This window comes from Rhinichthys klamathensis, unplaced genomic scaffold (assembly GCF_029890125.1).
Source record: "Rhinichthys klamathensis goyatoka isolate OS25496 unplaced genomic scaffold, OSU_Roscu_1.1 h1tg000238l_1, whole genome shotgun sequence".
In the NCBI taxonomy this organism is placed as follows: domain Eukaryota; kingdom Metazoa; phylum Chordata; class Actinopteri; order Cypriniformes; family Leuciscidae; genus Rhinichthys; species Rhinichthys klamathensis.
The window spans coordinates 30723-55604 of record NW_026606761.1 but is presented as its reverse complement, the minus strand read 5'-3'; the positions used below and the strand labels follow the sequence as shown (position 1 = coordinate 55604).

General features: G+C 40.8%; 1 protein-coding gene across 3 annotated transcripts in view; it reads right to left on the bottom strand.

The window, feature by feature from the left end:
• kcnip1a (Kv channel interacting protein 1 a) overlaps positions 1–23570 on the bottom strand; it is a 70989-nt gene extending 47419 nt beyond the window's left edge. The window contains exon 1 of one of the 3 annotated variants that reach the window (XM_056265708.1): positions 23461–23570. In XM_056265708.1, the coding sequence (XP_056121683.1) occupies positions 23461–23548 (88 nt within the window). In that variant the 5' untranslated portion in view covers positions 23549–23570. Of the gene's footprint in view, positions 1–10134; positions 10346–23460 lie in introns of those variants that run through there. The other 2 variants (XM_056265711.1, XM_056265707.1) reach the window with 2 other exon arrangements.
• Positions 23571–24882: the final 1312 nt, after the last annotated feature.

Sequence of the window (24882 nt, the reverse complement as noted above, 5' to 3'; positions counted from 1 at the left end):
CTGTAATATACAGTGAAATTCATTTATAAATAAAATCATTTTTTATATATAATTCAGAATGTAAAAAAAAAAAACAGGAACGAACTATATACATATCTTATATTGGATATTAACATCCAATAGTGTACATCGCGGCAGCAGCTTCAGGATGGTGGTCCAAGGCACTGTTATCTATCTGTACTTCCGGGGCTCTTCCCACCGGAGCCTTGCTTTCCATTTCAAAATGGCGGCTGCGTGAAATCTGCGTATGAAGCAGAACTTCTGGATTTCTTCCATGACTACTAATAAAGACCTCACTAAGGGAAACTATCTGACTAGTTGACATATTACAAAATAACCATTAGCGTGTGCCGCTCATTTCCCACAGCTGAAGTCCCACACACACACACACACACCACTTCTGCCAACATCTCAGCTTCTGCTGTTCATCTCCTCCAGTGGGAGTAAAGCGGCTCCTCATATCTTAATGCATGTAGAGAGCTCGGAAAATTTGCATTTGCATACAAAAAAAAAACAATCAAATGTGCCGTGGTATTACCAAGAATATGGATTTTTAGTTTTTAGACATCCACTATGCTAAAAACCATGTTTTTGCAACTTTTGTGATCCTTGAATTAGCTTTTACATTGTGAAAATATAGTTTTTCAAGGATCCAAATAAACATAATTGGAGTGTTTCAGAAGAAAATACCATGATGTTTCTTTGTATTTCTTTGTGAAATTTGACAATTTCTCAATGAAAACGGCATCAAAGCAAATCCTACAAGTTTACAATACATATCAAAATTATAGTGCTTTTGTGATTTAAAGCTAGTTTGAATCTCCATAACGCCTATATTAATGCGGTAAGGTGACATTTGTTTTGTTGCGAGGCAGAGAAATGAAAAAGCACGACAAAGAAAGCGGATGTTTAGTTCTGTCACCCACTCTTTTCATTCATTGCCTTTCATTTTTCCTTGCTATCTTGACCTGATTTTCCTCTCTCTCTACGGAGGTCTCAGTGAAGAGTCGCATGTCTTTATGTAATGAATGAATCATCTGTAACGTCTGCCATTTCAGGGCCGTTAAACTCATACAGCTGAAAGACGGAGAGAGAGAGAGAGAGAGAGAGAGAGAGAGAGAGAGAGAGAGAGAGAGAGAGAGAGAGAGAGAGAGAGAGAGAGAGAGAGAGAGAGACATTTAATCTGCCCACAACCTGTTTGTTCAACAGCCCATAAAACAGCCGTGTGATAAACACACCTTCTGTGTGTATTGTCACCTATCCTCCGCTCGCTTTCTGGACAGAAACATCTGGAACAGAAACTCAGATTGCTTTCCACATCATCAGGTTTTCTTAAAGGTGTTAAAATATACTCTCTCTTAACTTCACTTAATCTATAGACTACAACTGAGCCGTTCCACAAAATCACGGTGTATTGGCACAGCAACACTGACTCAAGGGGCGGAGCTAACTGTTTGACCGACCAATGGCAGAAGGGGGGGGGGGGGGGGGGGTGTTCGGGACCAAGGCCAAAATGAAGTCTCCTATAGGCTACATACACACTACTGTTCAGTGTTCAGCTATTTCTTTTTAAAAGAAATGTATACAGCAAGGACACTGATCATTGAAAAATGCAGCTTTGCCATCACAGGAATGAACTATGAGTAAAGTTTGATGGCAAACTTTGATGTTGGCTTGACAAAGCCAGGTTTAAAAGTTTCAAATAACTTTGAAAAGCTTTAAGTTTGAAGGTTTTACTCAGAGAAAGTTTTAAAAATAAATGACTAGCATGTTTTTAACATGTTGCTAACATGAATTAACACGTGGAAAGCATGAATTTGCACATTGCAAGCATGAATTAGCATGATTTAACACGTTGTTAGCCTATTTTAACACATAGTTGGCATGAATAACATGTTGTTAGCATGTTTTAACACATTGTTAACATGAATTGACAAGTTCTCATCATGTTTATTATGTTGCTAACATGTTTTACCACGTTGCTATCATGATTTAGCACGTTGCTGGAATGAATAAGCATGTTTTAACACATTGCCGACATTAAATTACATTGAATTAGCATGTTGCTAGCATGATTTAATACCTTGCTAGCATTAATTAGCATGTTTCTAACATGTTTTAGCACATTGCTAGCATGATTTAGCACTTTGTTAGCATGATTTAGCATGTTGATAATATGTTTTGGGATGTTGTTAGCATGTTTTAACATGTTGCTAACATGAATTAACACATGGAAAGCATGATTTTGCCAACTGCAAGCATGAATTAGCATGATTTAACACGTCGTTAGCCTGTTTTAACACATAGTTGGCATGAATAACATGTTAGCATGTTTTAACACGTTGTTAACATGAATTGACAAGTTGTCATCATGATTTAACATGTTGCTAACATGTTTTACCACGTTGCTATCATGATTTAGCACGTTGCTGGAATGAATAAGCATGTTTTAACACATTGCCGACATTAAATTACATTGAATTAGCATGTTGCTAGCATGATTTAATACCTTGCTATCATTAATTAGCATGTTTCTAACATGTTTCAGCACATTGCTAGCATGATTTAGCACTTTGTTAACATGATTTAGCATGTTGATAATATGTTTTGGGATGTTGTTAGCATGATTTAACACATTGCTAGCCTTTTTTAACACATTGTTCACATGATTAACATGTTGCTAGCATGAATTAGCATGTTGATAGCATGTTTTAACACATTGCTAACATGAATTAGTAGTGTAAATATAAATCTAGTATATAAAGTATTTTGCTTCAAGTATGGTATTTTCAGAAAAGATTTTTATCAATTTATTTTTATTGAAAAAATATTTTTTTGTCCCTATAACAATGTGATTATTTACTTATTTTTAATGCATATTAGTGAAAAAACAGCACCGGTCACACGAACAGCATTATAGCAGTGACACCGCACCAGTTACAAAACCTGAACACATTGTGATTTTAATCCTCACGTTTTAATTTACCAGCTACATATGAGCATTTCAACATATGTTCTACAAAATGGACAAAAAAGCATGTTTTCTTTAGTAAGTGGTTACATTTTAATTGCTCACATTAGCGAGGGTCAAACTATCATTATAGTTTGGTTTAAAACACTGCTGTTTCTGAGGATGTTCTCAGCGGTTTTATTTACCTGCCAAAACTCATTTTTACCTTAATTTAACATTTGGCAAGTGATATATTGGGCTCTGGGCGTCTGTTTACAGCGATCTGCTGATGCAGAGATTACACTTTCAGTGGGAGGAAAACACATGCTACAGCTTCAATACCTGATGCCTGGCCACTTAATAATGAGCCAATTTGAGCCATTCATGCTGTGATGTTGCATCCAAAAACCACCACAAACCGTGACATTTGACCCAGACTGTCCTCTACTGTATATACCATTGCATTTTGTTTTTATTTACAACAACATAAATTCAACATGCCTGACCAACCTATGCAATATTAACTATATTTTCTATTGCAATGGACAGATGTGTAACTCACAATTTATCACTTTGGCATATATTATCTTGATATTCAAGTAAAATTAAATATTATGATATTATATTCATTTGTGGTTTAATTATTTATGCATCATAAGGTTAAATCAAAAGCAGCTAAGTGGCTTTGTCTGTGTGAATTGAAAAAAGCAACACGCGCACACACACACACACACACACACACACACAGAGAGAGAGACAAGCACGCACACACACAGGCACACAAACATACACGCACACACAGGCACACAAACATACACGCACACACACATAGGCAGACATACAGGCACACACGCACACACACACTCTCTATCTCTCACACACACACACACACCCACAGGCAGTGGCACACATACAGGCACGTACACACAGGCACACACACACACACAAGCACGCACGCACGCACAGGCACACAGGTACACACACACACACACACACACACACACAAACAAACGCACACACAGACACATACAAACACGCACACACACACACACACACACACATAAAATACCTACGCTTCTTTTAAAGGAATCTGAACAAATGGAGCCAATATTCCTCGACACGGAGCCCCGGGCCAAAAGTGCTTCATTAGAGTGACTTATAACTGACAGATAGTAATCTAGAATTTATTTATTCCAGCCATTAGCTATTAGTGGTGGATAAACCAGTAATCCCACAGCACAGACCTCAGTGTGTGTCTGGATCCCAACAGTGATCTGAATGCTAATGCAGCCCACAGTCTCATGTCTGTGGTGAACGTCATACACAATCAATGACCAACAACAGACACATTCAATAATCAAACCAACCTGAAACTTACAAGTGTAAGCTTACACCAATCAGAGAGGCGGAAGAAAGCTATAAAATGGCTCTTTAGCTCCGCCCACTCGCATGAAGCACTGCGAGGGACTTATAGTCCAGTCGATCTCCTACACTCTCAAAATACTGAAATGTTTGTATCCATTATGCATATTTTGTAATAAATGTAAAATATATTGTTTTTATACATAATCAACATTTGTAAATGTGATTTTTACACATTTTTCAGCGCTGCGCTCGTTGTCTTTTGTCTTCCGGTCTGTATTTTCACAGCGATCTTGCGTATTTAAATCTTCCCGGTCTACTGACATTTGTTAAGACATCTGCATTAAACATTACAATCCTCATGATAACTTTCGTTAACTTTACATTAAGTAAATCCACTTTAAAAGCTAGTTACTCCTGGACAGCGATGCCATAGAAATATACAGAGCGAAGTTCAAAGACAATATTCTAAAGATGGCGGCGCCCTCGTTTCTCTGGCGCATAAGGTCTATAGCAACATACATACCACATATACACACACACACACATACCACATATATACACACACATACCACACTCATACACACATATACATAAGATTTGTAACTTTAATAAGGATTAATTAATAAGGATGTTTGTTCTTATTTTATTACTGACTGTTTACTTCTCTTTAATAATGTTTTAAATATGTATATTAGTTAGGCTAGTAGGTATCAAAATTAGAATGGACAATTGTGAATTTTTACAACTGTTTTTGCAAAACCAGTTTCACGGCCTGTTTCACTGACCGGGGTGGTGATGGCGCAGTGGATAGGACACATGCCTTTGGTGTGAGAGACCCGGGTTCAAATCCACTGTGAGACACCAATGTGTCCCTGAGCAAGACACTTAACCCCTAGTTGCTCCAGAGGCGTGCGACCTCTGACATATATAGCAATTGTAAGTCGCTTTGGATAAAAGCGTCAGCTAAATGAATAAATGTAAATGTAAAAAATATTAGGACCGGTACATTTTCTTAAGTCACCGGCCATTGGCAGGTGTGGCAAAAGGTTTATACCAAGCGTGCCGCACAAGCCCTGAAAAGTGAAGCCAAAACGTCTCGATCGCCGCCCGGTGGCTGATCCTAGTATAGGTCATAAACCTCCCCATGTTATTCAACGGCAAGTGAGACCAACTAAACAATTAAATTACACTTCACATATCTTTTTTCCAAAGACAGTTTCTGTCATTTAATGTAGTTTTTATCACGCTGATGTAATTTCAAGTGTTTGTTTTTAAAATAAGTTTGTTTTTAGTTAGTTATTTGATGCCATAAAAACGGTGCTGTTATATCATGATTGACAGCTGTGATTGACAGGTTCTCTGAGCGAAGTAATCACTGAAGCACCAACAGACTTTTTTCGGGATCTTCGGAGGACTGATTGGAGCTTTAAATTAAATATCTAAATTTCTATAATTCATTATTTCACACTGACATAATGGGTTGTTCTGCAGTGTGATTGCGATTGCTTCTGCGAGAGTGAGGGAGGGGCCTTGATTTTCGCGGCTTTACTTCCGGCTCACTACTGCGCAGGTCTGGTCCCGAGATCGCTACTGCGCAGGTCTGGTCCCGAGATCGCTACTGCCCAGGTCTGGTCCCGAGATCGCTACTGCCTAGGTCTGGTCCCGAGATCGCTACTGCGCAGGTCTGGTCCCGAGATCGCTACTGCACAGGTCTGGTCCCGAGATCGATACTGCCCAGGTCTGGTCCCGAGATCGCTACTGCCCAGGTCTGGGCTCGAGATCGCTACTGCCCAGGGTTGGGTTTCCCAAATGCATCGTAAGCTTAAGTTGATCGTAGAACAATTGCCGCCATTGGTCTCTACGATCAACTTAGGCTTACGATGCTTTTGGGAAACGCAGCCCAGGTCTGGTCCCGAGATCGCTACTGCGCAGGTCTGGCCCCGAGATCGCTACTGCGCATGTCTGGTCCCGACATCGCTACTGCGCAGGTCTGGTCCCGAGATCGCCACTGCGCAGGTCTGGTCCCGAGATCGCCACTGCGCAGGTCTGGCCCCGAGATCGCTACTGCGCAGGTCTGCCCCCGAGATCGCTACTGCGCAGGTCTGGCCCCGAGATCGCTACTGCGCAGGTCTGCCCCCGAGATCGCTACTGCGCAGGTCTGGTCCCGAGATCACCACTGCGCAGGTCTGGTCCCGAGATCGCTACTGCGCATGTCTGGTCCCGAGATCGCTACTGCGCATGTCTGGTCCCGAGATCGCTACTGCGCAGGTCTGGTCCCGAGATCGTTCCTGCGCATGTCTGGTCCCGAGATCGTTCCTGCGCATGTCTGGTCCCGAGATCGCCACTGCGCAGGTCTGGTCCCGAGATCGCCACTGCGCAGGTCTGGTCCCGAGATCGCCACTGCGCAGGTCTGGTCCCAAGATCGCCGCTACTGCGCAGGTCTGGTCCCGTGATCGCTACTGCGCAGGTCTGGTCCCGAGATCGCTACTGCGCAGGTCTGGTCCCGAGATCGCTACTGCGCAGGTCTGGTCCCGAGATCGCTACTGCGCAGGTCTGGTCCCGAGATCGCTACTGCGCAGGTCTGGTCCCGAGATCGCTACTGCCCAGGTCTGGTCCCGAGATCGCTACTCTGCATGTCTGGTCCCGAGATCGCCACTGCCCAGGTCTGGCCCCGAGATCGCCACTGCGCAGGTCTGGCCCCGAGATCGCTACTGTGCAGGTCTGGTCCCGTGATCGCCACTGCGCAGGTCTGGTCCCGAGATCGCTACTGCCCAGGTCTGGTCCCGAGATCGCAACTCCGCATGTCTGGTCCCGAGATCGCCACTGCCCAGGTCTGGCCCCGAGATCGCCACTGCGCAGGTCTGGCCCCGAGATCGCTACTGCGCAGGTCTGGTCTCGAGATCGCCACTGCGCAGGTCTGGTCCCGAGATCGCCGCTACTGCGCAGGTCTGGTCCTGAGATCGCCACTGCCCAGGTCTGGCCCCGAGATCGCCACTGCCCAGGTCTGGCCCCGAGATCGCCACTGCGCAGGTCTGGCCCCGAGATCGCTACTGCGCAGGTCTGGTCCCGAGATCGCTACTGCGCAGGTCTGGTCTCGAGATCGCCACTGCGCAGGTCTGGTCCCGAGATCACCGCTACTGCGCCGGTCTGGTCCCGAGATCGCTACTGCCCGGGTCTGGTCCCGAGATCGCCACTGCGCAGGTCTGGTCCCGAGATCGCCACTGCGCAGGTCTGGTCCCGAGATCGGCGCTACTGCGCAGGTCTGGTCCCGAGATCGGCGCTACTGCGCAGGTCTGGTCCCGAGATCGGCGCTACTGCGCAGGTCTGGTCCCGAGAACGCTACTGCGCAGGTCTGGTCCCGAGATCGGCGCTACTGCGCAGGTCTGGTCCTGAGATCGCCACTGCGCAGGTCTGGTCCCGAGATCGCCGCTACTGCGCAGGTCTGGTCCCGAGATCGCCACTGCGCAGGTCTGGTCCCGAGATCGCTACTGCGCAGGTCTGGTCCCGAGATCGCTACTGCGCAGGTCTGGTCCCGAGATCGCCACTGCGCAGGTCTGGCCCCGAGATCGCTACTGCGCAGGTCTGGCCCCGAGATCGCCACTGCGCAGGTCTGGCCCCGAGATCGCTACTGCGCAGGTCTGGTCCCGAGATCGCTACTGCGCAGGTCTGGTCTCGAGATCGCTACTGCGCAGGTCTGGTCTCGAGATCGCCACTGCGCAGGTCTGGTCCCGAGATCGCCGCTACTGCGCCGGTCTGGTCCCGAGATCGCTACTGCCCGGGTCTGGTCCCGAGATCGCCACTGCGCAGGTCTGGTCCCGAGATCGCCACTGCGCAGGTCTGGTCCCGAGATCGGCGCTACTGCGCAGGTCTGGTCCCGAGATCGGCGCTACTGCGCAGGTCTGGTCCCGAGATCGCTACTGCGCAGGTCTGGTCCCGAGATCGGCGCTACTGCGCAGGTCTGGTCCTGAGATCGCCACTGCGCAGGTCTGGTCCCGAGATCGCCGCTACTGCGCAGGTCTGGTCCCGAGATCGCCACTGCGCAGGTCTGGTCCCGAGATAGCTACTGCGCAGGTCTGGTCCCGAGATCGCTACTGCGCAGGTCTGGTCCCGAGATCGCCACTGCGCAGGTCTGGCCCCGAGATCGCTACTGCGCAGGTCTGGTCCCGAGATCGCTACTGCGCAGGTCTGGTCTCGAGATCGCCACTGCGCAGGTCTGGTCCCGAGATCGCCGCTACTGCGCCGGTCTGGTCCCGAGATCGCTACTGCGCAGGTCTGGTCCCGAGATCGCCACTGCGCAGGTCTGGTCCCGAGATCGCTACTGCGCAGGTCTGGTCCCGAGATCGCTACTGTGCAGGTCTGGTCCCGAGATCGCTACTGCGCAGGTCTGGTCCCGAGATCGCCACTGCGCAGGTCTGGTCCCGAGATCGCTACTGCGCAGGTCTGCCCCCGAGATCGCTACTGTGCAGGTCTGGTCCCGAGATTGCTACTGCGCAGGTCTGGTCCCGAGATCGCTACTGTGCAGGTCTGGCCCCGAGATCGCTACTGTGCAGGTCTGGTCCCGAGATCGCCGCTACTGCGCAGGTCTGGTCCCGAGATCGCTACTGCGCAGGTCTGGTCCCGAGATCGCCGCTACTGCGCAGGTCTGGTCCTGAGATCGCCACTGCGCAGGTCTGGTCCCGAGATCGCCGCTACTGCGCAGGTCTGGTCCCGAGATCGCTACTGCGCAGGTCTGGTCCCGAGATCGCCACTGCGCAGGTCTGGTCCCGAGATCGCTACTGCGCAGGTCTGGTCCCGAGATCGCCACTGCGCAGGTCTGGTCCCGAGATCGCTACTGCGCAGGTCTGGTCCCGAGATCGCTACTGTGCAGGTCTGGTCCCGAGATCGCCGCTACTGCGCAGGTCTTGTCCCGAGATCGCTACTGCGCAGGTCTGGTCCCGAGATTACCTTCAGACCACATGAAGGTAAGATCTTACGGATTTATTAATGAACCGCCCATTTTAAAATCTCCCCGGTCTAACTTACATTTGTTATGACATCCGCATCAAACATTACAATACTCATGATAACTTTCATTAACTAAGTAAATCCACTTCATCAGCCAATTACTCTTTGACAGAGATGCTATAAAGAGCTACCAGAAGTTCAAACTCAAAATTGTAAAGATGGCTGTGCGCTGGTTTCTGTGGCGCATACGGTCTGAATAATTTCTGATTTTCATCAAGGCACACACACACACACACACAGATAGCGGGTGATTAAATGCTAGAGTGAATACCATAACCTTTCATAGACTATCAGCTCATTGTGTATTTACACAACGTCTCGTCCGGGAACATCTCATCTCCCATAGAGACAGTGAACGCGCGAGAGCGAGAGCGAGAGAGAGAGAGAGAGAGAGAGAGAGAGAGAGAGAGAGAGAGAGAGAGATCTATGAATGAATAACATTCATGAATAACAATTGTTTTACCCTGAAGACACAAACAAACTCCTACTACACAAGAGCACAAAAGCATTTTCTCTCTCATTCACGTTTGTTTGTAAAGGTTAATGCACTTCGCGTTTTATTTATTGCATATCATTAAACCAACAAAATTGAAATCCCACAGACACACATCGGAGGAACCCAAAAATCATGACCAGAAGATCACAGAGACGCAGTAAACAACCACCTAGCAACCACACAGCAACGTACTAAAAAACACCGTAGCAACCCCAAAACAAAGCCCTAGCATCATACCAGCAAGTTTTCCATGTGAAAAAAATAATAATGCAGAAAGCATAGTTAAATTTGACTGCACAAACATGCACAGTCCGCTTACCTTTGCGATAGTTGTCCTGTTTGCCCTGCATGGAGAAGGTTCCCATGATGAGACCCATAACTGCGTCTGTGGCTACACACACCTGTAGCATGAGACAGCAACTCGCTCAGATCAGAGCGAAACGTGTGTTTGTTGACGGTAGTTCAGCGTGTGTGTGTGTGTGTCTGCGCTCACATCATAGATCCTTCCTCCCTCTCTCTCTCTCTCTCTCTCTCACACACACTCCTCCTTTCTTTATCCTCCTCCATCAATGCATATTAATCTTTCTCTCTTTCTGTCCGTCCAAATCTCTCTCTCTCTCTCTCTCTCTCTCTCTCTCTCTCTCTCTCTCTCTCTCTCTCTCTCTCTCTCTCTCTCTCTCTCTCTCTCTCTCTCTCTCTCTCTCTCTCTCTCTCTCTCTCTCTCTCTCTCTCTCTCTCTCTCTCTCTTTCTCTCATTCTCCAACCCTGGAGACAAATAGAAAGAGTGCGAGATAGAGTTAATTTCAAAAAGGAAGAGGACGACGACCAGGGAATGAGAAAAACCTCAGGAGACAGAAAAAGAATAAAGAACAGAGGAAGTGAGTTAGCGAGCGATTCTGGTGTGTGTTTCAGCGTGTGTGTCGTCATCCTAATGCAGAAACGACAACCCAGTGAAAACACATCTTTCATTATTCGTTCCTTTCATAGCAATCCACATGAAGCTTCTCCAGCGGTTTAAGGCAAGACACAGAAGGTGAATATAACAATTGAAACTAATAGATACTTCCTCAGGTCAATAATAACAGTATATTAAAGGTGCAGTAAGCAATTTCTGAGAATTGCCGTTGATATTTCAAATCACCCCCATACCCAAAAGAACCACACCCCTATCTTGATAGCTCTGCCTCCAAATTCAAAAACATATAGAAAAAAGTAATAGGCAAAAAATAATCTGTGAGATGTCTACTTTTGTGTGTGTCCACTTACAATCAAAACAAAACATTGTGCTTTTGTAAAATAAAGAAAATAAACAGGGTGTGCTTTCTGCCTCTCCGTCTCAGTGAACTTTTTTTCTTGAGCATGTCTATAAACTGAAACAAAACTCAGCGAATACTTGTCCCACATTTATGAGCAATATATCTTTATAAACATTTAAGTGTGTACTTTTAAATGATCTGATTCAAAACGAAAACAAACAAATATTGCTCATTAGTTTTAATGTGACCACACCCACACGCGCAAAAGAGATTGACATGCAAATCTCCACGTGAAGGAACGCGAATGCACTCATTACCTCAAAAACAAAGCACCAAACTTCATCAGTCCTCTGCTTTTCATCGAGTTTGGAAGATTTACCTCAGAAGAAGAAGAACGCGATTTGAAGACAAGAAAGATTTTATGGTAAGAAATGTATTCTGAATTATATTAGTTAGTCTTATTGTTGCATAAACTTCACATTGCAGTTGAAATGTTGCTAGACTAAAATGTATGAAATCGACGGAAACATTTTGAAATATGAACTATAGACAGACAGGCTACCTTTCAATGCGAAATTTATATACATGTACGACACAAGGATGTTTTTATGTTCGCTAATAAAACACAGCATGATATAAAACTAGGCTAGTATCAGTGTTTACACTAAATGAATCACACACAGTAAACAAATCCTTAAAAAAAACGTTGCAATGAACGTGCTTTGTTTTAAATAAATCACACACAATAAACAAAACCTTAACAAAAAAAATAGGGCCGAGACTTTAACGCGTTAATTAAGATTAATTAATTACAGACTTTAACGCGTTAATTTACACAAAAAATCATTTTAATCGCACTAATTTTGCACCGCGGAACGTTTCTCACTGGATGAGTTTCGGCGGACCGATTACACTGGAGCACCAACTAGTGTTCATGATGAAGAAGCTGACGAGATCGCTTGCTTCATAGATCGCTTTGGTTGGCCCCGTGGATGGGAAATTTTGTTATAAAAATGGATGGAAGCGTCGATAAGAGCATGGTTGTGTGCAAGTTATGCAACAAGGAATTCGCTATTGCTATTAGTGTAGCTATTGCTACACTTAATGGCAAAGATTTAACTGGTCTGCTGGACTTGGTTTAACAAAAATAAACAATATGTTGTTGATTAAGCTTATGTATTGTCATTATTCAATGGTATACTAAAAATCCATGTGAAAAAAATTACTTCTCACTCTTCTCAGGTCAAATATTTATGCAATTAAAATGTGATTAATTTCGATTAATTAATTACAAAGCCTCTAATTAATTAGATTAATTTTTTTAATCGAGTCCCGGCCCTAAAAAAAAACTTTGCAATGAACTTTGCGCAAACTGGGTGCCGGTGCGGTGACTCGGTGAGACGTACATGCTCGGGCTCCTCATAATGATAGCACCTGATAGGGCTTTTATAGAAGGGTCTTTGTCTTTCTCGGGTATGAAACATATCAATATTCATGATGATTCACGCCTCCTCGCATAAAGCTTTCTCACACAAAACATGTCTTACAAATTTTAAATCAATATATTGTTTTATCTGAATGAGTACGCAGGATGATTTTCACATATAGTTTTGAAGCAAATATTCTAGGCTACGTGATACAATTTTCAATAGTCTTGTTAAGAAATAATCAGTATGGGTTTCATGACCTTATTTCAGTGACCATTTTATTTTTGTTTTTTTCACAAACCACGCATAAACGTCATTATCTCTAAACTAAAAACTTTTACATACAAGCTGCTGACATATTATTGTAGCAGAGTTTGTGCTGAATACCGTGTAATAAGACTTTAGCCATGAAAATGTCACAAGTAACAGAAATAAACATAAATGTCAGAGCATGTCAGAACACCTCCAGGACCCAGAAAACACCTCCAGGACCCAGAGGGTTAAATGTGTAAATGATGCATCATCTAATTAAATATGCAATAATTTGCATACATTTAAACATATATATTTGAACATTGGGAAACGGCAGGTTAAAAAAAAACTTTTTTTATTTTGTTGACATTAGAGTTAAAGGTTTTTACAGAGTGGTTTTGGGGATTTTTGAATCAGAAAATACTTTATACTAGTTTTTTTATATTTCTATTTAACTTAAATTTACTTTTATTTCAGTTTTAGTAATATCAGTATCTCAACATAAACTTATTTTATTGTAGTTAGTTGACAAGGAAACATTTATAATTTTCTTCAAGTTCTTTAAGTTTAAGTTTTTCATCTAATATTTATATTTTTTCTTTTATTTCAGTTTTATTACGATTAACAATTACAATTTTATAATAGTTTAAGCTAACCATAACAACTGTTTTTTTATGTTTATTATCATAAAGCTTTTTTTTTAAGCATTTTGTATAAAGCGATATAAATTAACATTAAATAAACGCGAATTGACTCAACAACAAAAAAACACCAAAGAACTTAGAAGGGAAAAGGATAAAATGTGAAAACATTGTGGCCTAAATTTCTGTCTGTCCAAAAGTAATAATTACTTCACAGAAATGAAAACAAAAACAAAACCTTCAATTGTGCTCAAGATTCTCATTTACTTTCTACCGTGTGCCTCAAACTAAACCTCTCAGACTCTGTGAAATCCAGTGACTGGTTTTGTTCCTCAAAATGCCCTATAGCTGTTGAGATGAAGGCCGTTTTGTACAATATGCATCAAAAAATATGGGAATGATCTGTCTAAGGCTGAGACAAAACAATATGAGCAAAGCATCAAAGCAAATACTGTGTTTGATAGTTTTTTCAATCTCACTTTGTCATTGAGTTTATTGATGTTGTTTCAAGTTTATCTCAGTTGTCTTCAGAGCCAAACCCAACAGAGACCAAAGACAGACACAGTGGATGAAACCGGGTGAAAGAACAGTTTGAAATTAATGAAAATAAAATTATACACTTGATAACAGCTTGTCTGCTTTGCACAAGTCTGTTCTCTGTATATCCTTTAGACTATAATTAGTGTACTTTAAGAAGTCAAGCGTCACTATAACTCGTGAGATGTAATTTGGACGCACTTAAAAAGCTCCACCAGAAATATAGTGAGGATTTGTAACTGTTCCAGTAACGTTGTTATTGCAAAATTAAACTAAAACTACAAAAGAAAAAATATAAAATATAAAAAAATTTAAATTATAAAATATAAAATTATAGAAACAAATCTGAAAACAAAGTTGAAGTAGGCCTACTAAAACTGTAATAAAAAGCTACAAATGGAAATATTACAACAAACTAATAAAAATGACAAAAGAACATACATTTACTAAAACCTGAAAAAAAGGCAATTCACAATTTTACTAAATAAATACTATTATTACTAAATATAATAATACACTTAGACTATGGCAACTGCGATAACATCATGAAAGTGTGTTGGGTGTGCAAACACCACTCAGATTGTCTCCAGAAAATCAAAAAATGTGGCATATTTCACTTTTGTGTTTGTATATATGGAAGGGCGAGTCAGTGATTCAATGACCCATTCATTAAGACTTGCTTCGTTCTTGAATGCATCAGTTGTTTTCGAACGAATAGATTGAATGAATGATTCAATGACTACCACAACTGCCTAAACTAACTGCATTTGATCGGTGACAGCCCGACTGTGTCTTATTATTCAAATGTAATGTACTTAATACATTTCTAAACAAATTTATAAATTAAAATGTAAGAATTTGATATAAAAATGGCATTGAATATGGCAAGAAAAAAGGAAAAAATACCTAAAGGGGCAAATATCACCTCGCAATGGGAAAGTTAATTTAAAAAACATCTCATGATACCTTAACACACTAATATGAACCCTTAGGGGTAGATAACATACAAAGGTGTACTGGCCCAGTAAAGCTAAAGTTAACATTTGCACTATTATTATGAAGACGTACTGTATAACACACACACAAACAGTCATTTGACAATACAAGGCAGTTTTAAATGAGGAGAGAAGAGGAGAATCTCTATGACTCTGTCGGACACACACTTTGAACATCTTCTGGACTGAGGCAGATGTGAGCTTTATTTGATGCCCTATAATATATATTTAATTCAAACTGAAATATTGATATTTTGAGAATGAATGTTTCAGAGGGACACAGTCTGTCCTGAGGGCTGTTGGGTTGCATGGGTGTCCTGTCACACACACAACTTCACAAAACAACACATTCTCATGCAGAGTTTGTGAAGACAGACATGCATGAGAATCAGGGCACTAGTACAAGACTGCAACTAAACTCAGCTCCAAATGTTCTGTTCACACACACACACACACACCGCTTGTACTGTACACTGATAAAAATGATTCTGTGGTGAAGTAAATACTACGGAAAAAAACAATGTAATTTACATGAAAAAGTTAGTTCAGGTAAGAATAAAAAAAAAAGTAAATTCTATATTAGTACTCAATTCAAGCGTGTAGAAATGAAAGCGTAAATATCAACGTTATAAAATTATTAAACTTTTCTGATACTGGTGTTCCCATCATGCACTGGGCCTTGAATAATTAATGAGGTTGATTTGTCACTGTTTTCCAGCTGTATTTACACTGCTTCATCATTGCTTTTGTTGTTATGATTAGTAACTTGCCATTTTGTGACATTTGGAGTCCATTTTCCATTCAAACACAAAAACGATCCATCAAATGTTACCGTCATTGTGTATTATCTACAAAGTATTGAGATCTCTGCGTTCCCATAATGTGTGTGTTGTTATATGAAATCTATTGTTTTAACTACTTAGAATTGACCAAGTAAAGCATATACTTTAAAAGTGTGGATTATTTCATTGTTATATGTTTTTTAACTTTAAAGTAGTATTTAAAGGCACACTATGCAGGAATCCCTTTTTTGTCAAACAGCGACCCCTAGAGTCGCTTTGGAGTACTTGTATTTAACGTTACTGTCGTAAATGCCACTCACGCAGAGCGTCTGCCATAGACTGGTCTCTGCACTCACGGCCTGATACCCCTTTGAAGCTGTTATATTAAGGTACAAATCTTGCATAGTGTGCCTTTAAATAAGAGATCTAGCGCTAAAATGTGTTTTTGAACTTAACCTGAGCGCTCGTGTCCGCTGCTATCAGTTTTATGGATACATACATTAGGGGTGGAACGGTACATGTATTCGTATTGAACCGAAACGGTACGGGCGTCACGGTTCAGTGCACGAATTTACACGGAGAATACACGGTATAAAAATAAATAAAACTCGCGTGCAAATTATGTAATGCAATGCGGAACTACTGTTAGATACGCGGGTTCTTTAGGGACACTTAATCTGTACCATCGGCTTTGCTCTGAACGCGCGTTCACTTCAAACGTTGGCTTATACGCGCGTCATATTCGCTTTGGACTAGCGTCGAACTAGACGCGAATTGGACGCTCTATTCGCGTTTGGTGTGACCGCATAATGAACAGGCTGCGATGTCAAGATTGCAATGCTGAGTGTGTGTGTGTGAGAGAGAGAGAGATGATCATACAGATCATTAAACCTGCAAAGTGTTTACTTATATTTGTGTACACTCGCAATAAAACACAACATTGTGCTTTTGTCACACTGTAAACTCTTGTCAAACTGTAACCTATACTGTCACCCAACCAAAATCACACACACACACACACACACACACACTGTTTTAAAAGCAAAACATATTTATCCAACTCCATTTCAAAACAGTCTGTGTGTTCCATCTTTTGGACATTCATCATATTGCATTGGTTTTCATTTCTTGTCCTCGGAGCACTAATCTTACACATTCTACATTGATTAAAAAAGAAAATCGAATGTGTTTTTAATGGTAGTATTATTTTATACAGAAATCAATTATTTATAATTCAGATGAGAATAATGTTACATTGTTAATTAATAATGTTAATTAAAATTAAGGAAAAACAAATATATTGATCTGAAATATAGCAAATTAATTTTAAATTAATTCAGGTACAATTACCAAACATATCGCAAGGTCTTTTTGTCTTTTTATTAATTTAATTAATAAACTAATTATATAAAACTATTGTCAGTGCACTACAAATAAACTGGTTCTATGCCTTTATTAATAAAACTTATTTAAAAAATACAATGCCTTCTGCATTTTTGTTTTGCTTTTCCCTCCATTGTACCGAAATCGTACCGAACCGTGATGTCTGAACCGAGGTATGAACCGAGCAAAACACAGCGAACAGGGCGAGTCAGTGATTCAATGAACCATTCATTAAGGTCCCCTGACATGCTGGCCAATGGAGGTCGCCGTCCACCCCTGGCGGCCATCTTGCCACAGGCAGCTCGCTCACTCGTAACATTGTGTTTTAATGGCGCACGTACTTTTTAAATAACCATAACTTGCTCAATTTTCGACCGATTTTCAAACGGTTTGGTTTGTTATAAACGTCAGAGATGTAGTTATGACACTGCATACTTGTGAATAATAAGTGTATAAATAAATAATCATCCAGAATTATAGCCACGTTAATAACGTTTGTAAGAAACCAACCCGTTTGTAAATCCGTCAAGATTTCACCGAGATAAGAGTATTTGTGTTCGTGCTGATCACTCATCTTACATCAGGCACCACAGAGCCCGCCAGAAAGCTTGCCTGTGACAAGATGGCCGCCGGTGATGACGATAGAGACTCCGCCGTAAGACGCCTTTATTATGGATATCTATGAGTCGGACTCACAAACAAATGAGTCGATTCTTCTTAATGAACCAAAAACATTAGTGTGTGAGTCATGTCCAGTCCAGTATGATTCCCAAACAATTGACTTTAATGAACTGGTTCTTTTAAACGAACACATGTTGTGAATTAGTCTGATGAATCATTCACTGAACTGAATCAACATCCGACTCACAGGACACACACACACACACACAGGAAGAACCGCTGTGAAGTGTTGTGTTAAATCCCTTGGGAGGAAAAATGTGACCCCTGCCTGACAGCAAACTTTAATTAATCACATTAATAATGACAAATTACCATTTCTATTTCAAAGACAAGCACTCCCTGCAGGCAGAGATACAGCCTAATGAAGTACATCTGACTCGGTGAACACACACATCCTCCTGTCTCATCAGAAAAATGCCTTTGAACAATGATTACCAAAATAATGTTAATATTTAATTGGGTTTCTCAGCGAAAGTGTAGCTGGCAGAATCTGCATTAACACTGCAGTAAAGATAGTGTGCGGTTTGATATTAAGATTTCATAAATCCGCAGTGCGCTATATGTCGCAGACATGCAAATAAATTATATCTTCTTATAGACTTCTTCATGATTTGTGAATTTAGGTGACGCGATCCTTTGATCTGAAATCAGTGTTTTTTTCATAGTGACTCTTAATTATATAAAGCGTATAAAGTTAGACACCAGTTTTATCTTGATCTGCTTGGTTTTAATTTTTTTTTTTTTTTTTTTACCCATTGGTAAGTTCCTCAATAGTCAGGAATGTAAAAAATAGATCGACGTTCTTCATGTTTAACATCTATTTCCAATATACACGCAAGACTGCGTTAATACAAAATTACTAGTTTTAGATTGTGCCTCATTTGTGAAAACTTTCAGTTTAAAAATGCTCGTCTAATCGGGCCATACTATAGGTTTAAATAGACTATTTGTGAAATTTGTGATTTTTCACAAATCAGAATAGTGAAGTTAAGGACTCAATGAAGGGTTAACTGAACAAAATTGTACCTGAAAATGTCATAAATCAGAAAAGTGAAGTTAAGGAGTCAGGAAAGGGTTAACGGATCAAAATTGTATCGAGTAAATTTCACAAATCAGAAGTGAAGTTAAGGATTTAGGAAAGGGTTAACTGACAAACACTACTGTAAAAACTTTCACAAATTGGAGTAGTGAAGTTAAGGACTCAAGAAAGGGTTAACTGGCCAAAACTGTGTTGAGGAATATTTGTTGGTAATAATGTTGGTATTCAGACAGTTGACGCTAGCCATTGACTAACATAGTATTTTTTTTCCTACTATGGCTACCATCAACTGTCTGAATACCAACATTATTCAGAATATCTTCTTTTGTGTTCAACAGAAGAAATAAACTCAGGCAGGTTTGTAACAACATAAGGCTGAGTAAATTATGACAGAATTTTCATTTTGGGGTGAACTATCCCTTTAAATAAATCAATTGTCAATAAAGAAAGGAAACCGCAAAACATTAGTTTTAACAGCACTAGTATCCACTAATACCTACATAGGTCTGAACAGCCATGTCAAAAGACACGTTTAATTAGCATGTCTTGTCAAATAGATGTCAGGTTTAATTGGCCTGTCATTATAAATAATGACGCAGTTTCCGCCCTCTAGTGTTTAAAAGGAACATCACAGTCAATCACACAGAGAACTGAACAAAAGCACACACTGCCACCCAGCGGCAGACTCGGGAGCTACATGCTGCAAATTTAACGCCAACAACACACAAGACTACAGCGAGTTTTAATCAACACACATTCAATCACACTTTTTATGTGAATCCCAATTACAGAAGCCCTTTTAAACAGTTTAGGCACTTGCGATGGACTTATGGCGTCCTCTAGACAGACCTGATAATCAATGACGGGATGTAGGCTAGAGCATGTATACTTACGGAAGACATGATGAATTCAGCACACAGATGTGAATTTATATCGTGAAGGAATCCAGTCAGTGCGAAACGTTTATTTTTGTCTTTGTCTCCCTGGCTCGTGTGCTAACAGTGCATCTCTGAAGTATCATAAGAGGAGTGGCCGTGACAGGCGGCCTGAAAGTTGCCTCTGATTGGTCAGATAGAATGAGCGAGCCTAAATAATAACTCTCACATTTTAATGATTTCGTGAGAGTACAGATCTATTAACATGTTTAGGTGTTATTAGTCAGGCGTGTATGAGGCAGCGCATAGACGGCGTTGTCACGTGATCCCTGTTACTCTTCTCAGCGGTGGTCGGAATGCATCAACTGTCGCTTGCGACTACAGATTAATGTTTAAAATAATTCGGACCGAAATCTACACTACACGAAGCCATACATCTCAAATATCGCTACTTTTTGAAAATAAATAACAAATAATGCTATCTAGGTAACGCAACAGCTAAATTATTTTTCTCATAGGCCTACGAAACAGTTAGTTTGCAGCGGCAAAATTCTTAATTTATTTACACACACACACACACACACACACACACACACACACACACACACACACACACACACACACACACACACACACACACACACACTATATATATATATATATATAGTACCGGTCAAAAGTTTGGAAACATTAGGCTACTTTATATATTTGTAATGTTTTTGAAAGATGTTTGTCTCTTTTGCTCATCAAGCCTGCCTTTATTTAATTTAACATACAGAAAAAAACAGTAATATTGTGAAATAGTAGCCTAATTTAAATTATGGTTTTCTATTTTAACATATGTTAAAATATAATTTATCTCTGTGATCAAAGCTGAATTTTCAGCATCATTACTCCAGTCTTCAGTGTCCTTCAGAAATCATTCTAATATGATGATATTGGAAACAGTTGTGCTGCTTCTTTTTTTATATATAGGCCTATATATAACCTGAGATTCTTTTTTCAGGATTCTTTGATGATTAAAAAGTTTAAAAGAACAGCATTTATTCAAAATCTAAATATTTTGTAGCAAACAAAGTTTGGTTGACAAACTGTTTCCAACATTGATAATAACTGAGTATCAAATCATCATAGAATGATTTCTGAAGGATCATGTGACACTGAAGACTGGAGTAATGACGCTGAAAATTCAGCTTTGATCACAGGAATAAATTACACTTTACGATATATTCACATATAGAAAACAGTTATTTTAAATGTTAATAATATTTCACAATTTTACTGTTTTTTCTTTTTTTTTTTTATGAAATAAATTGTTGAGCAGAAGAGACTTCTTTTAAAAACATTAAAAATAGTAATGTTTCCAAACTTTTGACCGGTGTGCATATAGTAGCATATACACATATATGATATGTATGATTGCTGAATGCATCCAGTAGGTGTCAGTGTAAACTCTTCCTCCTGCTGTGTTTACAGGCAGCCGAAGTGATTGAGTAAAAGCTGCGAGTTTAAAGGTAAGATAATAGAGTGTAAGTAATGCACGATTACAGGCTTTCCCACTGACTGCTTGAACACACACATTTAAACCTGATCGGTTCTGCTAAACCTGCTCGTGACAGAACCCAGGGCACTTAATCAAACATTAAATACGTGCCAAACCGTGGAGAATGCATGCATCCGAGAGTAAAAGCTGTAAGTGAATGAGGCGAGGAAGGAGAAGCTGAAGAGGATCAGAGAGTTTCTTCATTCTGCGGGGAATCGAGAATTATTAAAACCAGCAGGACTGGAGGACTGAATTTAACGACAGAGCTGGGAAAGATATAAGGAACATATTGAGTGTTTCTTGATCTTGAGTTTAGTAAGAAATGTTCTCAAAGATTTCAAGATGTTGACACTCACAAAAGTGTCATGGTTTTTAATACTAACATGCAGCATGGTATTATTTGAAGGTCCTTAAACCTCACATATTAATCAATAAACCAGTTATAACCAGTTATGTGGTGTGTGTGTGTGTGTGTGTGTGTGTGTGTGTGTGTGTGTGTGTGTGTGTGTGTGTGTGTGTGTGTGTGTGTGTGTGTGTGTGTGTGTGTGTGTGTGTGTGAGATCTTTGTTTCATCTTTGTTTCATATAGCTTTGACCTTTGTTATGGTAAATCTATTTCAATATGTCTGCTTTCTAAATACAGGACACACACACACACACACACACACACACACACACACACACACACACACACACACACACACACACACACACAGGGCTGTCAGTCTGGGTCTGGATGATATCTGCCCATGCTAGAAGAATGTCTCCTGAGGTTAGGTTACTACAACATTGCAAATATAACTTCACACACTTTCAATGCCAAGTGAAATCACACCACAAACAGACACATATGCTGTTAAAGCCAGAGTTGTGATGTGTGTGTGTTCCCTGAGGGCATGGACATAAACACACACACATACAGGACTGTCTCATGGCTCTACGGGGAGCCCTGTGCACCATCTGACTGAATCTGAGGAAATCACATTACTCCAGACCAGAGTCATCGAGTGTAAGTGTGTGTGCACGCCTGTCTGTGTGTGTGGTGTGCGTGCGTGTGTGTGTTCAATGCAGCATTATGGCCTGAAGTCAGACAAACAAATTACATTTCAATATCAGAAGTACAGAATGGTACTTGCTTAGTGAATGAGTGTACAGTACATGGTGACATGTCTCTATTACAGCAAAACAGTGTGTGTGTGTGTGCGCGCGTGTGCGTGTGTGCATATGTGTGTGTGTGTGTGTTGTATTTTTTGTTTTCCTTTAAATCTGTGTGTGTGTGTTCAATGCAACACTTATGGCCTGAAGTCAGACAAACAAATTACATTTTACAAACAATATCAGAAGTAGCCTACAGAATGGCACTTGCTTAGTGAATGAGTGTACAGTACATGGTCACATGTCTCTATTACAGCAAAACAGTGTGTGTGCGTGTGTGTGTGTGTTGTATTTTTTGTTTTCATTTAATTATGTTTGACAAGTGGCCGTAAAATAAGATGGTAAATCAAAGCAGTAAAGCAATCGCTCACTCACACTCACACACGCACACACACACAATTTGTGATCACTCCCATAGGTGTTTGCTCACACATAAAACACACGGTCTCATCTTGTAAACAACATCTTCTGTTTCTCCCACATGACACTCACGGTGCACGGCTTAGAAACACAAATGTAGTCATCACTGCTTTTCCACACAGCACTCAATATACGACACTGTAAATATGAAAGCAAATGTGTGCGGGGTTCCTCAGATGCCCTGGAGAATCACTAGACACCTGTGAAGGGTCCTCGAACATCCGTTTAAACAACTTCAGTTTATAATTCAAGTGCATCAAAGTCTTTCCTTCATTATAAATGAACTGAACAGCTGACAAGTCTTCAGAGTTCCTTCAGAAAGTAAGGACTGATTTAGTAAGTTCTTCTGCTGTCTGTCCTTTATTAAAGATGTCTAGAGGTTAAGCTGGTCAAGAAATCAGCTGTGACAATCCAGATAATGCCTTTGTCAAATCCAGAAACATTGACTGATGAAGAGTGTCATGCTCTCAATGCCAAACACAAAATGCTGCAATTAATGCAGATTCTTTGATTTAAATGTATAAAAAAATCACCCAGAAAACAATAAATTGTACATATAATTAGAAAGAAATGGCATGTAAAAAAACAAAAAATCACAGTGTAGATCATCCATATTTATGTTATGCACCCTTTAAGTTAATTATGCACACATTTTCATACCTTTAATGAGTGTTCCAGTCACCAGTCTGCTCACAGACAGAGCAAACTTCACCAGCCCGTGTTTGCAGCGTCTGGCACAGCCGGACATCCTCACAATTAATGTTAAATCCAAAACTACGGTAGTTCAAAATTCAGCTCAAGCAGAGATTGGAGAGTCAACTGAAGGGAACAGAGTAAAACAGGACCATCAGGAAGGAGATGCGAAATGCAGGACCTCAAAGTTAAATCCACACGAACTCGACTGAGAAGTGTTTGTTTGTCTTCTACAGTGTGAAATCCTTCACCTCTTCTCTGTTCTTTCTCCAGTGTCCGCTCAGATGAAGGACGCACTCAAATCAATGAAGAGACGAATCAATGAAGCACCATGAAATTAAAAAAAAGTCCAACTTGAAAAAAAAAAAAAAAACATCAACTTGAAAAAATGAAAAAAGGACAGGAGAGAATGAATAATCACTGAGTGGACCGGATGAATAATTAAAGAGTCCCTCTAAAGAGGAGTGATGATCAGCTGCAAACTGACGCACAGCACGATTTCATACGCTTTTATTCCCACCCTCCCTCCCTCTCTCACACAAACACACACACACACACACTCCCTCTCTCTCTCTCTCTCTCTCTGCAGAGCACCGTTTCACTTCCAGCACTGTAATGTGGACGGTTCCTCCTGGGTTCATAATGTTCAATATTACAGATGTGCCTGCATCTTCTCTATCTCCTCCCTCTCTCTTACACTCTCTGCCAGTCTCTTTTCTTTCTTTAAGAAGGTTTTGCATGGATGGAGAGGACATCACTGCGGTTAGTGATGAGAACCACTGAAATGATACACTCTGTTCTGCACTGTATTGTAAGAAGAAGCAAAAAGTAAATGAATAAGTGATGATTGGTTCAGTAAAACTATAGCTATTATATGTTAGAACTATTAGGCTATATAGAATAATCAGTTATTATACCTTGTAAATGCCATGAATGTATAATGTGCATATAAATAGCATAGCACATTCATACACCTCCATTTTGTACATAACTGTACTGTACATACATCTGTAAATAGCATATCTGCATATACATAAGTTCGTCTATTGTGTTTTTTTTTTGTATTTTATTACTGTATTGCCTATTTTATTACTGTATTGTATTGCCTATTTTGTATTGTGTTCCATTTTATTGCCTTTATCCCCATGTATGCCTGTACTTTTGCAGCACTTGAAGCTCCTGTCACCAAGACAAATTGCTTGTGTGTGTAAACCTATTTGCCATTAAAGGTGCAGTAAGCGATTTATGAGAAATGCTGTTGATATTTGAAATAACCAAAACATGATCACAGCCTTGATAGCCCCGCCCACCAATTAACTAACACAGGCACCTCCCCCATCATGAGAGGACACGCCCCTTACAGCTGATTGGCTACAAGTGTGTTGTGGT